Source organism: Chlamydotis macqueenii, chromosome 4 (assembly GCF_036417535.1).
Source record: "Chlamydotis macqueenii isolate bChlMac1 chromosome 4, bChlMac1.mat, whole genome shotgun sequence".
In the NCBI taxonomy this organism is placed as follows: domain Eukaryota; kingdom Metazoa; phylum Chordata; class Aves; order Otidiformes; family Otididae; genus Chlamydotis; species Chlamydotis macqueenii.
Window position 1 is genome coordinate 56,538,517 of NC_141559.1, and position 13,847 is coordinate 56,552,363.

Here is a 13,847-nt window from a genome sequence, read left to right on the forward strand (position 1 = left end):
TATATGCTACTTTTAATAACCACACAGAGGAGGAGCTGCATGACATTACACTACCACAGCAGGGCTGGTAAGAAGGATCCCTTCTGCCCTGTAGGGTAGATGATGAGACCATGACTGGGACCTGTCTTCCATTGCTTCCAGGACTGAAAAAGTTTAATTATTAACAGCAGGACTTCCTCTCTCCCATGTGTCACCAAGTGAAATGCTCAGTAGTTTTATCTGAAGTTTAAGGACTATTGAAGTTCTGCTTTCTTTGCAGAAAAACTATTTCTAGGAAAATACAGCATGCTTTTCCAGGCCACCAGTGTGGAAGAATCTTGTCATAATTTTGAGAAAATTACTGCTTGCGACATAATTCTTGTTTTCAGCAGCTGTTTAACAACGCCTTTTACAAAGAATGGGTGACATCCAAAATGAGTGACCATGGCAAAGAGGCTAACTTTCAAAACCCAGATGGCATCACTATTATTCGCAAACATTTTCTAAACGCTTTTATAGGTGACGAGACATCTGGTGGTCTGCTTTACAAATGTGGCTTACAAACTGCAGCAGCTTCTGCAGTCAATACACTGTATTCAAAATACAGCAGTGTGTCTTTCCGTCCACTCCAGTGCGGTTTGCTCGCTCACTCAGGCTGAGCAAAAGCTGATGGGTCCCAACATGGCTTTTACGCATCTTGGAATTTGCTGAGTGCTCCAGAATTTAGGCACATAAGAATACAATATCACGGGAAAAGAAAAGGCAAATTCTTCCTGTTTCTTACTGGATAAGATCTGTAGGAAGGAAGACCACAACTTTTAATGAAACTAGGGGAAAAAATTGCAAAAGTGGTGACTATATATCTCTTTTTAGCAATACATCGTGCCTTCTTAAATGTAGAATGAGAGAAGGTGTGTCTTTGTGATTCCCCTCGAAACAGAGAAGGGGAGCCATGTGCCTCACACTGTGCCCTTGGTATGTGGAGATGATGGCTGAAAATGATAAAAGGCAAAAAAAATCGAGTCATTGGAAATAGAGACTTGCAGACCCAAGACACTTGTAAGCTAAGTGTCTAAGTGGACTTGCAGTTTTCCAGTGAGGAAAACTATTGTGGGAACAGGTACATTGGCTGCAGGCCAGAAGCAGGACTGGTGTTAAGTGTGAAAGATCACTAAATAGCAAAATTGCTAATATACATTTTTTCTTACTTGGCACTGAGCAGGTGACATTTTGCAGTAACTGTACTGATAAGGTATATTCAAAATTTTAGGTCAAATTTTCACATTTATAAAAATTAAGCTAAATGGTTGAGTTTGAAAACTATTAAATGGAACCTAGGAACTCTGAAATTACTACATTTGCAGGTAAAAGCCAAACCCTGATAGTATTTATACTTAGAGAAAAGAGGCAGGTAACAAAATAGGTCACATATTTTATTTGCTTAGTGCTAATGCTGTTGTCATTTTATACCTACAGTAATCCCTTGAGTCAAATACAGTTTGAGAGCAGTCTTCTTGGATGGCAGAAAATGGCAAGCTGGAGATACTTCTCATGTGCTTTGGGGACTTCAGTGCAGCAGGAAAGCTGCATAAGTGATCGAGAAGAGCTGTGGAGCGACACACTGAACTTGTGCTTTATCATGGCATCTGTAGACAATGTGATGCTGCCCCACACTGAGGAGAGCACCTCACTCTCCCAGCCATTTCCCTTTCCTTCAGGTCTCTCAGTAAGCCTCCACACCTTCACTCTTCCCTCAGGAAATAAAAAAGGTACAGCTCAAAATTCATGCCCTCTTTGTGCTCCATTTTTATCCCTCTTTTTATATGCTGTAAAGGCCAATTAAGATCTTTCTAGTGCAGGTTCTACTTTCTTTTAAGAGCATAAAACACTTAACACAGTGCTTTTAAAGAATTAGTAGTAAATATCAAAAATGTGAATTGAAGTTATTCACCTTTAATAATCCAAGTGAGAAGAAGATATAGAATAAGAGCTATAGGATTATTTTTGTCCTATAATATCTACAGACAGAATAATTTAGTGAGTCTTTAATCATGTCAGATAAACATCTGTAATACTCATCTGAAATCCCTTTTCAGATCTCCCAGCCTTATATCTACACTACTCATCCAACAGCCTTTCTTAACATTACAGAATTTACTTCCTCTCGAGGTGCGTGAGTCCAGCACTGCATGCCTAATGACAGAACACCCCTGGCAGTACATTTTCTTTGCCCCTCTCCTTGCTACCTGTGAGAAACAACTCTCCTGACTTTCCAAGTCCTTCATCCCAGGTGTGGGAGTCTCACAAGCTCCTTCTCCCTCTGATGCTAGTGCAAGAAAAGTAGTAGAGGCTAAAGAGTAAGATCTTTGTGCCAGATGCTACAGAGATTATAAAAAAAGACAACCCCAGCTTCAGAGAACAAACCATCCAGCTAGTATTCTTGTACTCAGAAGTATTTTACCACACCGAGCCACTAGAATGCAATGTGTGTCTTTGTCCCATTTCACTGATGCGATGCGCTCTCTACGTACGCTTATGAATCTGTGAGTCACGTAAATGAGAGCCTAGCTTGTTTGCTTCTAGCAATACAGAGACAGAATGGCTGAATTCAGTCACACAAGCAACTTTTCTGGGGATATTTTCACATAAGCTTGTTGATCAAAGCGTTCCTTCGTCAGGAAGAAGAAAGAAGATACTTAATCAAAATGAACTTTTCTTTGAGAAAAGATAGATTTCTGCATTATTTACTCTCAAGAAATTTAGAATTAACAGAGACTCATTTCAAAGTCCTGAGCAACCTGATCTATATTTGAGGTTAGTGCAGCTTAGAGCAGGAGCTGAACTCAGCTCTGCAGTTGAGCAGGAGGTAGGCTAGATAACTTCCCCTTCCAATTTCAAGTATTTTGTGATCTTGTTAATCTAAAGGGTGGTAACATCACTTCTACCTCTGCTTATGGTTTGCAGTTCTTCTGTGGAAACTGTAGTTCCCATTCCTTTGTTAATCTCCAGTAGTCCCTGCTTATTTGCTGTTTTACATTGCTGGGGAGATTGAAGGTCCAAACTAGTTTTCCCTCAAAACTAGTTTTATATTAAAAGTTTTGGGGTTTTGACTTAAGTCTGATTTGGGATGAAAACTGATGCTGAACATGGGCCTTTTCTATTGACTGGAGCTTCCAGTTTTAAAATTAGATCTACCTGAAAGTATCCTTAGTGCACTGGAGACCCTCAAACAGCCAATTTCAGTAAGAAAGGAAACAGACATTTTGGTTGAGATTGTATAGTACCTGTTTGTTAAGAGGTTGTGTCTATATGTGTTAAGACCCTAAAGGGTAAAAACTAGAACCAAGCCAAGAATGGTCACCACAAATAGAAACGATTCTTTGTCCTCTTGCCATTGCACCTGCCTGATGAAAGGTAGACATTTTGTATTTCCACTCATTATCGAGGTTGTCTGCTGCCTCCAAGGACAAAGGTGACAAGAAGGAAAATTCGCATTATATTTCAAGAATATGTTTACAAAATATTTCACCTCTCACATTTAAAAGCGAGTATTAGAAAAACAGCAAAATATAACAATAAAAGCTGCCAGACTGAAAACTTACAGGCTGATTTCTTTGCTGATGGCAAATTCCTCGGAATGCTGTTGAGTAGATTTACAGCCATGAAAATGACAGCATTAGAGATGTATCACCATGTATAGTCATACCTACGCTGGGAGAAAACAAAGTGGGCATGATTTTAACAAATGCAATAGTCCTACACAACAGCTGCTTGCACACTCTTTTCTTGTCTCAGGAGCAAATTTGATGAGCGAGATATATGCTTCTTGCTTGCTGAAATAAAGAGCACATGAGAATCTCTTCAGCTAGGAGTCACTTTGTCAACAGGGAGGTGTAAGACAACAAGTAATTCTACTTACCTCTTTAACTGATGCAGGGGTGCAGGTCTAAAATCCATTATTTATGTATGTTGTGTGGGCTGGCAGCAGTCACTGGAAGCGGTCCATAAACTGAGAAATAGATTACGCCCTGTCATTTGTGCTGTTTTTAGCTAGTTGAAAAAGAATCCTAAAATAAAGGCTAAAATAAGTGCAAAGATAAGAATTGGAAGAAAAAAGAAATTGAACAAAAAGAAAGAGAACTGGCAAAGACGTGAGACATAGGTTCCTCAGCCAGACCACGAAACTGGAATACTACTCTTTGTGCAGCTCCAGGTGATCTCTCTCCCAACAGAGTGCTGGGCACAGGGGCACAGAGCCTCTCCCAAGGATAACTGCTCTGAGAAGAGCCCCATGGGAGGGATGCTTAAGCTGTGGGCATTATCGGTTTATTCACTGTTCATACATTTTGGAAAAGACTGAACTGTTTGTGGCTGCCTTAAAAACCACCTTAGAGGGCAAAAACATCCTGACTCCTCTTTTAGGGCACCCAGCAGAACTTGAATGCTCAGGAAGCAGTATAGGGTGAGATAAGGGGTGGGGGAGTGTTCCCTTGTTCCCCTGAGCAGCAGCAAGCATTTGTGTGATGTCAACAATGTTAGCTTCAGATATTTTCTAGTACCATCTTTGGACTGAAATAAAAGAGGTTGAAAGAAAACTTAGTTTCATGGACAGAAGAGACCAAAAGAAGAAATAAGAAGAATATACTTAATTTTATAATTTTGAAAGTTAAGTTCTCATATTCTTAACCTTTCTGTTGCGTCTTCCATTGTCTTGACAAGTGTTTCCTCAAGTGGCTTGTTCCTTGGTTTAGAGAGTTTCTCTCTCTTCACCTAGCATATTAAAGCTTAAATTTTACTTCGGCTTCTGGACATTATGAAGGTTTTCATTTCAGAAAATCTGCAAAATGTGTTTCAGTATTGTCTCTGCCTTAGACCTATCTGAGGAGTTGGCCACAGGAGTGGCAACCAAATCAAATTCCTCTCCACCCCTCTTTGATGAAGGCAAAATATTGCCTGCCTGTCTGTCAGATGGGGAATTGAGGAATTAGAACATTTGTATAATAGTTTAAAAACAACAACAACAACAACAAAAAACCCCAACACCATAGTAAATTAGGAACTCAGAGTGAAAAATGCTTTCTGGTTCTGATCCAGAATCCCCAGGGTGAGTGGCAGGTTTTTAGTTTACTTCAGTGAGTTTTGGAACAGAACCTAAATGACCCTGGTGTCTAAAGCATACATAAGTCAAGGTAGATTTGTACTTTATCTTTCTGGGCTGTGAGCTGAACCATACACCAGGGAAAAGAACATGTATTGCTCTGGAGTAAAAAGACAAGGAAGACACAGATAGTTTTCCATGAGATAAGAAAGAGCGCTCATGAGTGCAGACCTCATCCATCCTGTTAAAACCATTCATCTTGTGAAGTCTGCCTCCTGGAATTCTGTATTTGTCTCATATTCAGCTTTCTTTTTGTCCTCTGAGTTTTCTGCCCACTTATTTTCACCATCAGCAGTGGAAGTCTTTCTTTTATCGTGTCTAAGTGGGCTAAGAGGTCAGGGAGGTGACTGTCAAAGCCTTTTCATGTAGACAGTGTATTGGCTTAAGGAGTCTTTATTTCTCAGATAGTGTTAATCTCATGTACTCTGATGCCTGTGTCCAGCAGAGAAATATTTAGAAAGCCGATTATGTATTAAACATCCAAAATGAGACACAAAGTTGACAAAATGTCTAAACTAACAGGGACATCAGTATAATTTAAATACTGACCTATTTGATAATAATACTTGGTATTTACATGCTTTACATTTTTAAGCCACTGTGCACATTTGAACTAGTTAATACTTCAAATATATCCTGCAACCTATGTAAGTCTCCTCCATAATTTACAGAACAGGAAATTCGGACACGAAGGTCTGATGATCAAAATTTTAAATGCAGATTTGGGTATTTGGCATCCACAAGATCTGGGTCACTCTTACTTATAAAAGCCTTTGTACACGTTTATGCACTTAATATTAGCTACTGGGAAGACTATTAGCTATTGGGAAGGCTTGGCCTAAATGCCTAATCCAAGGTCACAGAAATCAGTGGTGAAGTTGGGAAAGGAACTGAAGAGTCCATCTTCTTTAAATGTAAAAAGCAATTGAGCCATAAAAATATTCCTAAGTGTATTATGTTTTGTGAATTTTATAATTACAATAATGAATTTATTTTATTTAATTTCTTGCTATTCTTGAAAATTCAATCCAGTGCATAAGACCAGAGATGCTGCAGCTGCACTGGATCAACCCCATGGCGTCTCCAGACTGGCACCCTGGGTGACTGTGGCCAAGAAGTTCTATTTCTACTGTTGCAAAATACTTCGAGTGAACTTGTCTACTTGGGTACTTTCTTCCTAGGCTATATCAATTATCTGTTAATCCATACACTTAGGTAAAAGCAAAAGGATATTGCAATTAATTAACAATTATTGCACTTCTTCTACTCAATATAAGAGCAGACTACTCTTCCATCTTAAGAAATACTCCAAGAAGATTGAAAAGGGTGAGAATCTCCTCAGAGGCCCTGAGGTACCTGACCTAACTTTGAGGTTAGCTGTGCTTTAAGCAGGATATTGGATGAATGACTTCCAAAAGTCATTTCCAAGCTGAATCACACTGCACAGTTTCCCTTTGATGAAACCATTGGGTGGAAAGGGGAAGAGTCTGTACAGTGGAGAGCGTGGACTGTGCAAGAGGATAGTGAGCTCCCTAGATAGCTGTAGAAGGGGATTATCTTCCTCTTTGCTTACCACAGAAGACATAAGACCCCTGCTAGGATACCGCTTATAAGGTATCTCTCTGGATAAGTAATAAAGGAGATGTGGGAGCTAATTATTAAAAGTGGTTAACAAGACACCTTATTTTGCAAAATGGTTTCAGCTGCCATTGCTGTCAGTGGGAGGGAACAGCGCAATACACTTCCCAGGCAGTTCTCAGCTCCTTGCAAATGATATTCAGGTATGCCTTAAATTACTTGATGAAATGCTGAAGTATCACCAGATGCTTCTTAATTTTCTCTTTTCCACCCACTCATTTTGTCAGTGTTTTCTGGGCCCAGTGCCTCTGTATCAGTGCCTGTAAGACAAAACCAGCCCCCTTGTGCTGCTCACTGCTGCTACAGCACCCTTTTGTTTTCGGTGATGATAAGAAAATTCCCCTCAGTAACTTTTAGAGATGTGAGTAATGCCACTCCATGCAACAACCACCAGATGGTAATGAAGAGCAGACTGGTTGCGTGTCTTCTGTAGGCTAAGTGTATTACCACAATGGCAAATTTTGCCATTGAAAGCAGAGCTTACCAGTACAGCTCTAAATGCCAGTTAGCTCAGCTGTTTACAGACCCCTAGGCTACTGCAAAAGTCTGCCTGGCAGCTTTATTTGCATAAAAAATAGTTCTGGTTTTTTTTGTATTAAAACATTTTAAAGGGAATATTTTCCACCTGACATATGAATGCTGTTATTATTACTTTGTACACAGATGTTAAAAATATAAGGAAGATTTTGACTATAGTTGGTGTACAACTATACAAGCTATCCCTTGTAAGAAGGTAGATGCAGAACACCTTTAGGTGACTGTGTGCTTTGCTCCTTCTGGAGCCATAATATTTCTTAAAATGTCAGGACATAAAGGATGTATCTCCTCCAAGGTAGAAAGAAAGATCTCTCTGTTAAATGTATGTGCTTGACACCAGCAAAGAGAGCTGTGGTGGGAAGTGAACTTCTTGTCCTCTCCCACCAAACCAAACCAGTGCCTCTTCTTTACTGAACATCATTGTCAGTGCAGAAGTGGTGCTCAGCATGGCTCATCAGCCTGTGACTCATATACATCTGGGATTAACAGACATGTAATGACCAGGAATATGAGGGAGCAGGGGCCAGCAGCGAGATGCAGCTGTCTTAAAATTTGGTAGGCTCTGCCTGAAAGCAGGAACCTGAAAGAGATCACAAGTGGGACACCCAGCCTTCCTCCCTTCTCCTTCTGAGACAGAGCAGCCCCTGTGAACTGCCCCTGCCTCAGCCCCCTGCCCCTCTCTCTGCCCTGCCTACAACCTCTGAAAGCTGCAGAAGGTTTGCTACTGTTGCTCAGGGGAACTGAAAATTTTGACACCTTTTGTGTTAAATTCCACAGCCCTGACAGGGAAAGGCAGGGTACAGGGCAGTGGCCTCCCAGATTCCTCCCCACAGCCCTGGCTGCCGTGTCCTTCACATTGATGAAACAGAGACAGCCTTGTGCTGCTTTTAGAAAAATCTCTATTCCCCCCTGCACGAAGAGATCTTACTGTATTTTTCTGGGGATGCCCATTTTAGAGACAGAAATCAGGAGATCGGCTTTATTCTCTACTTTGCCACTGAGAAGGTGACTGCGACCTGCCCTGATGGCCCCCGCATCTCTGGGCTCCTGCTGCAGATGGGTCAGTGACGTCCCTGATTATGAGTGTCTGTGTGCTGGGGAAGCCATAGAGTTCGACGAGAAATGAGAGAGGGAGGCATAGGAATTCTCTAATGCTTTCTTGCTGAGAACACTTTTTGCCCCAGGTTGGCAGTTCCTCCACAAACACATTTCCACTGCAGTGTGTAGAGTAGAGGTCCTCTTAAATATGAAACTCACAGTTTACCTCCTTAAACATCCATGTGTCAATCACTAGAAAAATCCACATAAATCCTATTGCAATCAGTAATAGCAATATGTATATATATGTATGTGTATATATATATATTTGGTACTCAAAGGATTTTCTAGCCTTATTCCAAGCAATCAAGGACATGTGTGTTAAAATAACCATGGTACTGTAGAACAGTTTTGTAAATACCATATGTCAGAGGAAAAAATACATGGCTAAATGCATTTCAGCATCAGTTTCTGCAGTTTCGTAGGAGTTCTGGCCATGGAAGTGAACCAAAGCTGGGCCAGCTGAAGGCTCAGTTTTACACAGAGCTTATGCTGGGCTTTGAAAGGACAGCTGAGGTGCTGATTAGAGAACTGACCTGGGACACAGCAGACTGCAATTAAGCTCCTGGTTCTGCTGCAAATTTCTTACGTGGTATTATGGTGTTGTGTTGCCACTTAAGCTGTTTGCATCCCAGTTCCCAGAAATAATAGTACTTTCTTGTGTCCAATCCTTAGTCTTATCTATCTGGACTGTAAGTTCCTGGGAGAAGGAAGTGCCTCTAATAACACGTTTGCTACAGGGAGTGCAATGGGATCCTTTTAAAATCGGAGGTAACAACTTTGTGATTAGATACTGAAATAAGAAGCTGGAAAGAAAACTACCAGAACTACAGTAGGGAGAGAAAGCTGGACTGGAAGAAAAAAGCAGGAAAGAGCTTAAGCATCTATCTTACTGCTTCCAGAGCAGAACTTAAATTGCAGTCAATAGACCCAAAATCCAGATTGCTTAAATATAACCACAGCGCTAGAGGTGCAGTCAAGGCCCACAGTATCCTGACATCCCCACTGATGGAAAGCTCTTCCCTGAACAGGTAATTCAGGCTTCTCCTGGGCTCCAGATCAAAGTCCTGATAAAGCTAAGGGCAGGTGAATTTTTTGTACGTTCCCATGATATCTTTAATGTGTGTGGATTCAGGAGAGGAGGGGGGTGAAAGACCCCTTGCACACTTAAGGAGGTGAAAGGAGGGGAGTGAAAGACCCTCTAGTTAGCTGTACAGAAAAAGTATCCATATCTTTTCTTGGTTATCTACCAAAAATGGGACTGGGGTATAAATTGTCCAAGAATAGATGTTCAATCACTGACCTTTAAAAAGAATGTATGTGAAGACAAGCCATTTGATCAAGACTGTAAGGCAGATATGCAGAATCTGTAAAAAGTCCAAGAAATCAATGACTTAGCTATTCAGATAAAGAAACATTTAGGTGCTTGGCAGTGACTCCAGTTTAATCTCCTCTTTCCTAAGTGTTAGAGGCTTTTAATTATGCAATATATTGTTGGGCATTAAAGATTTTCCCAGTCTTTTCCATATAAGCTTGGCTGTCTTCATGAATTTGATGCCAGGGCTAAATCAGGTCAAAATCAGCTGAATAAGGAAATTTGCTGGAGAAAAGGAGGTAATCTATAATTTGCCTATATAACCTGTAATGTTGATGGAATCCATTGTTTACAAAAAAACCTGGAAAGGCTAGATAATGCCTTCCACAAGAAAAGTACCGACTTTCTTTTTCTTTCCACTTAATCTGATGGTAAAGTAGAAATGGGAAGCGTGATGAAAAACTTTTCTGCTTCTCTGTCTGTTGTGATAAATAAAAAATGATCAAGCTATACTTGAAGATCCATAGCTTTGGATAAACCGCTTTTGAGTCATAGCCAGAATGCCTGCTTCATCAAAAATCATTAGTAGGATACATCAGCATAGGGGCAGTTAAAAAAAAAAAGTCTATTTAAAATATTCAAGTGCTTTCTGAGCATATGGAGCTGGGCAAAAATAGTCCCCTTCTTACAATAGTCCACGATGGGTGAGATTTCTTTGGAAAAATCTTGGAAGAATTGGTGGCAAAAGCTGGAGCAGCTGACAAAATGCCGAATTCAGCAAATATTTTTAGGGACCATCAATCCAGTCTATAACTACTGAATCCTTCTTGGAGTCATCAAGTTCTTTTAGACAGACGATATAACCCAGAAATTCTTTGAAGTGATCAAAAACCATCTGAAACAGTATTTTTTTTTAAATCAGCATATATCCATATATCTCCTGGTCACAAAGAAGCACCTGGGGAGTTTCTCTACATATCTATGCTAAAAATACATTACAAAAGAATACAGAATATCTCTTATGATGTAACTAAAAAAAACTGTTGAAATTAGCCAGGGCAATGCTTGTATCAAAAAGTATAAGCAAGTACTCAGAAGTTATATATCCAGCTTACAGGACTGTTCACTGTCTTTCTGAACAGTTTTATGTTCCCTAGTTTTGTAAAACTTTCAGCAGTATACAAATGACACAGTTGTTCTGATGAAGGACAGCAATCTGTGGTTTTGGTATTAATTTTGATGAATTCTTGATAGTCAATGCTGGATCTAAGGGACATATTAACCACTGATAAATGTGAGAAGTGTTTTAACTAATTTTTTTTTAGATTTAGAGAAAGTGATTTCTCATTTAGTTTAAGCACTTGCAGGGAGTAAATACACCCAAACGGCACCTGGATCCTACGCCAATATAACCTGCAGCAGGGAGGGTGTGACAGAAGGGCGCTATGTCTACCTTTCCTTAGAAAAAACAACACGAGCATCTTCTTAGAAGCCATGAGTACTTCTTGGCTGGTGCCCTGGCATGGCATGTCCACAAATCTTTCCACCTGATGTTACCTTAGTGAAGTACCCATACTGAAGAGACAAAAGTGATCAGTAATACTATTCTTTGTTCTAAAGAACCTGGAAATTGTACAGCGACCAGCTCAGTTCCTCGGATTGCTGGAAGGGGGATAACTGAGTGTTTCTTCCTCTACCTGTAGCAGAACTACTGCGCCTATGGCATCCATGTTCCCTGTGACTCCAGGCATGGATCTGAGAGGAGGTTGAGTGATAAGATTTCTTAGAACATTCATGTGGGGAGATCATTACTGGTGAATATCACTTGACTTTTTAATTTCAGTTCACGTAGGTGTCTATACATATGCCAAAACAATCTAAACCCAGGGGTGCCCCCGGCTCTGCCGGGGTGTTGTTGGCTTTCTTCCACAGCAGCTGCTAGAAGCGGCAGAGCTGTGGAGCTGCGGTTTGCTCTGTGTCTGACTGGACAGCAGCATTCTTCTCAGTGCTGAACTACTGCCTATTGCCCTTGCTTTAGTTTTGTGAGTTTAGCTTCTGACAACAAACTTTTTCTGAGGTATCCCTACATCAGAGAATCTCACTTGGAAATATTTGCAGTGTTTTGCAACAAGGGATTACTTTTTCTTGCAACGGACAGCAAAACTAGAGATTATTTAGATTTAGAAGGCTGGTCCTAAGTATCCCCTTGGCATAGTCCATGCTATAGCAGAAAGTCTGGTCCAGAAAAACAAATTACATCACTTTATAGGAGATCAGAAGTGGCTGATTAACCCAGGCAAACTTAACTGATGTGGGGAAATTAGACTCCTGAAGGGCTGCCGATGCATCCTTCTGTTGTTCCTGATCAGACTGCTAATGGAGCCAGAGCAGTGGGCTCTTGCCAGTGTGCTAGGTTTTCACCTGTGTGTGGAGTTAAACTGGCTGCTTCCACAGCCTCATCATGGGAGCTGACGTGACCTTGGCATAACATCCAGCTGTCCGCCTTGTCCAGGCTTGTAAATACCGCATGGAGGGTGCGTGCCGTCCGTGGGCAGGCTGTCTGCTCTGTGAGATTTCGGCAGAGCGCTCACCATTCCAGTAAGACAGTTAGATCAGGATCCTGTAAGGCAGTCAGGAGACGAGAATCCTGTCAAAATTTCAGGAAGCAGAGTAGTAATCTGCAGAGGCCTAAGTAAGGCTTTTAAAATTGGAAGCAGAACTGACTGCTTAGACAGAGTTTTTTGAAAGATAAACAGCATCAGCAAGCTGAATGGATTTCAAGCACAACTTTAATTGTTTTTCAAAGGAATCGGCAAAGGGCACCCTAGCTGGAACAAGCTCTGAAGTACAATCAGGAAGATTTCAAGTGTACAGTAGTTTTGAAGAAAATCAGGCATTTCAGTGCTGGGAGGTACTGTAGCAAGTGATGAATAACACCTTTTTATGTCAGCATTGACAGTACTGTCATCTTGGAGTCAATTACAATACCTGCTCAATGTGCTCCTGCACGATAAACTTCGCTGTTCTCCTTAAAATCGACACACACATCGCTTTCCAAGCCTAAACAACTGTCCCCACAGCACACTTGATCAGAAGAATAAGTTATTTATTGCTAATATCTGTTGTGAGGGGGACCCCCTGCCCAATTTCTCTTCCTTTTTCCCTCTCCATGCAACCGTCCCAACAGCCTGTGACAGAGCAGCAACACTTCTGAGTGGATTTTACTGTAACTGCTGCAGAATCCCTTGGACCTTGTATAATGGAAATTATTTGGGTCACCAAATCTTGTTTCCTAATTATAGGAATGAAAAGGGGGAAAAAAAAGAAGATATAATGTGAAACCATTCCCTTGTTCTGGCATGTTTGCTTTTAGAAACCCAGGATAACCCGCTTGCTCCCCTGCATTTTGGGCGCGCTCTGTTTTAACTTCTCCCTTCCCCTCTGCTTTCCCCCCAGCCCCTCTTACACCGGCGAGGAGCGACCCTCCGGCCCCCAAACCCCCCTCTGCTCTCCCCCCCAGCCCCCGGCTTCTGCTTTTGGTGTCCGTCCCCTCCTCGGGGAGCGGAGATAATCGGGACGAAGGAAGACTTCGCCGCCGCGGTCACCACCACGACCCCTCCCCAAGCCGCTCTGCCCGCACAACGCCGCATCCCCACTACTGCCAACCGACGGGGCGGCCGCGTTCCAGTCCCCGGCGGCCGCGCCCTCCGGCGCGGAGCGGGAGGGGAGAGCGGGGCGGGGCCGGGGCGGGGCGAAGGCGGGGACCGGCGGGGACCGGCGCCTGTTGCCCCGAGAGAGTTAACGGCGCGGGGAAACTCGTCTCTCCTCCGCCCGTGCTGGGCGCTTGGCAACCGGGGTGCTGCGCATGTAGGGGCCGCCGGGGGCTGCCACCCCCTTTCCCCCACCCCGCACCGCCCCCGCCGGGCCCCGCGTCCCCCTCCCCGCCCCGGACAAAGCGTTTAACGTGCCCAGGCGTGAAGTATGGCATGCAAAGATGGTTTCTGCCAAGGAGCCAGCCATCGCCATGTCCTCGGGTCTCTCAATCGCTCTCCTGCACTGCCTGTGCCTGGCGACGTGGTGAGTACCGGGGGCGACCGGTCCCGGTGCCGCTGCCGCTGCCCC

The 13,847-nt window shown here is 42.4% G+C and overlaps 1 protein-coding gene across 2 annotated transcripts in view; it reads left to right on the forward strand.

The window, feature by feature from the left end:
• The first annotated feature begins 13,678 nt into the window (after window positions 1–13,678).
• The window catches only part of GABRA4 (gamma-aminobutyric acid type A receptor subunit alpha4), a 43,831-nt gene continuing 43,662 nt past the window's right edge, over window positions 13,679–13,847 (forward strand). For both annotated transcript variants that reach the window (XM_086746229.1, XM_086746227.1), the window contains exon 1: window positions 13,679–13,802. In XM_086746229.1, coding sequence (XP_086602355.1) covers window positions 13,720–13,802 — 83 coding nt within the window. In that variant the 5' untranslated portion in view covers window positions 13,679–13,719. The remainder of the gene's footprint in view (window positions 13,803–13,847) is intronic.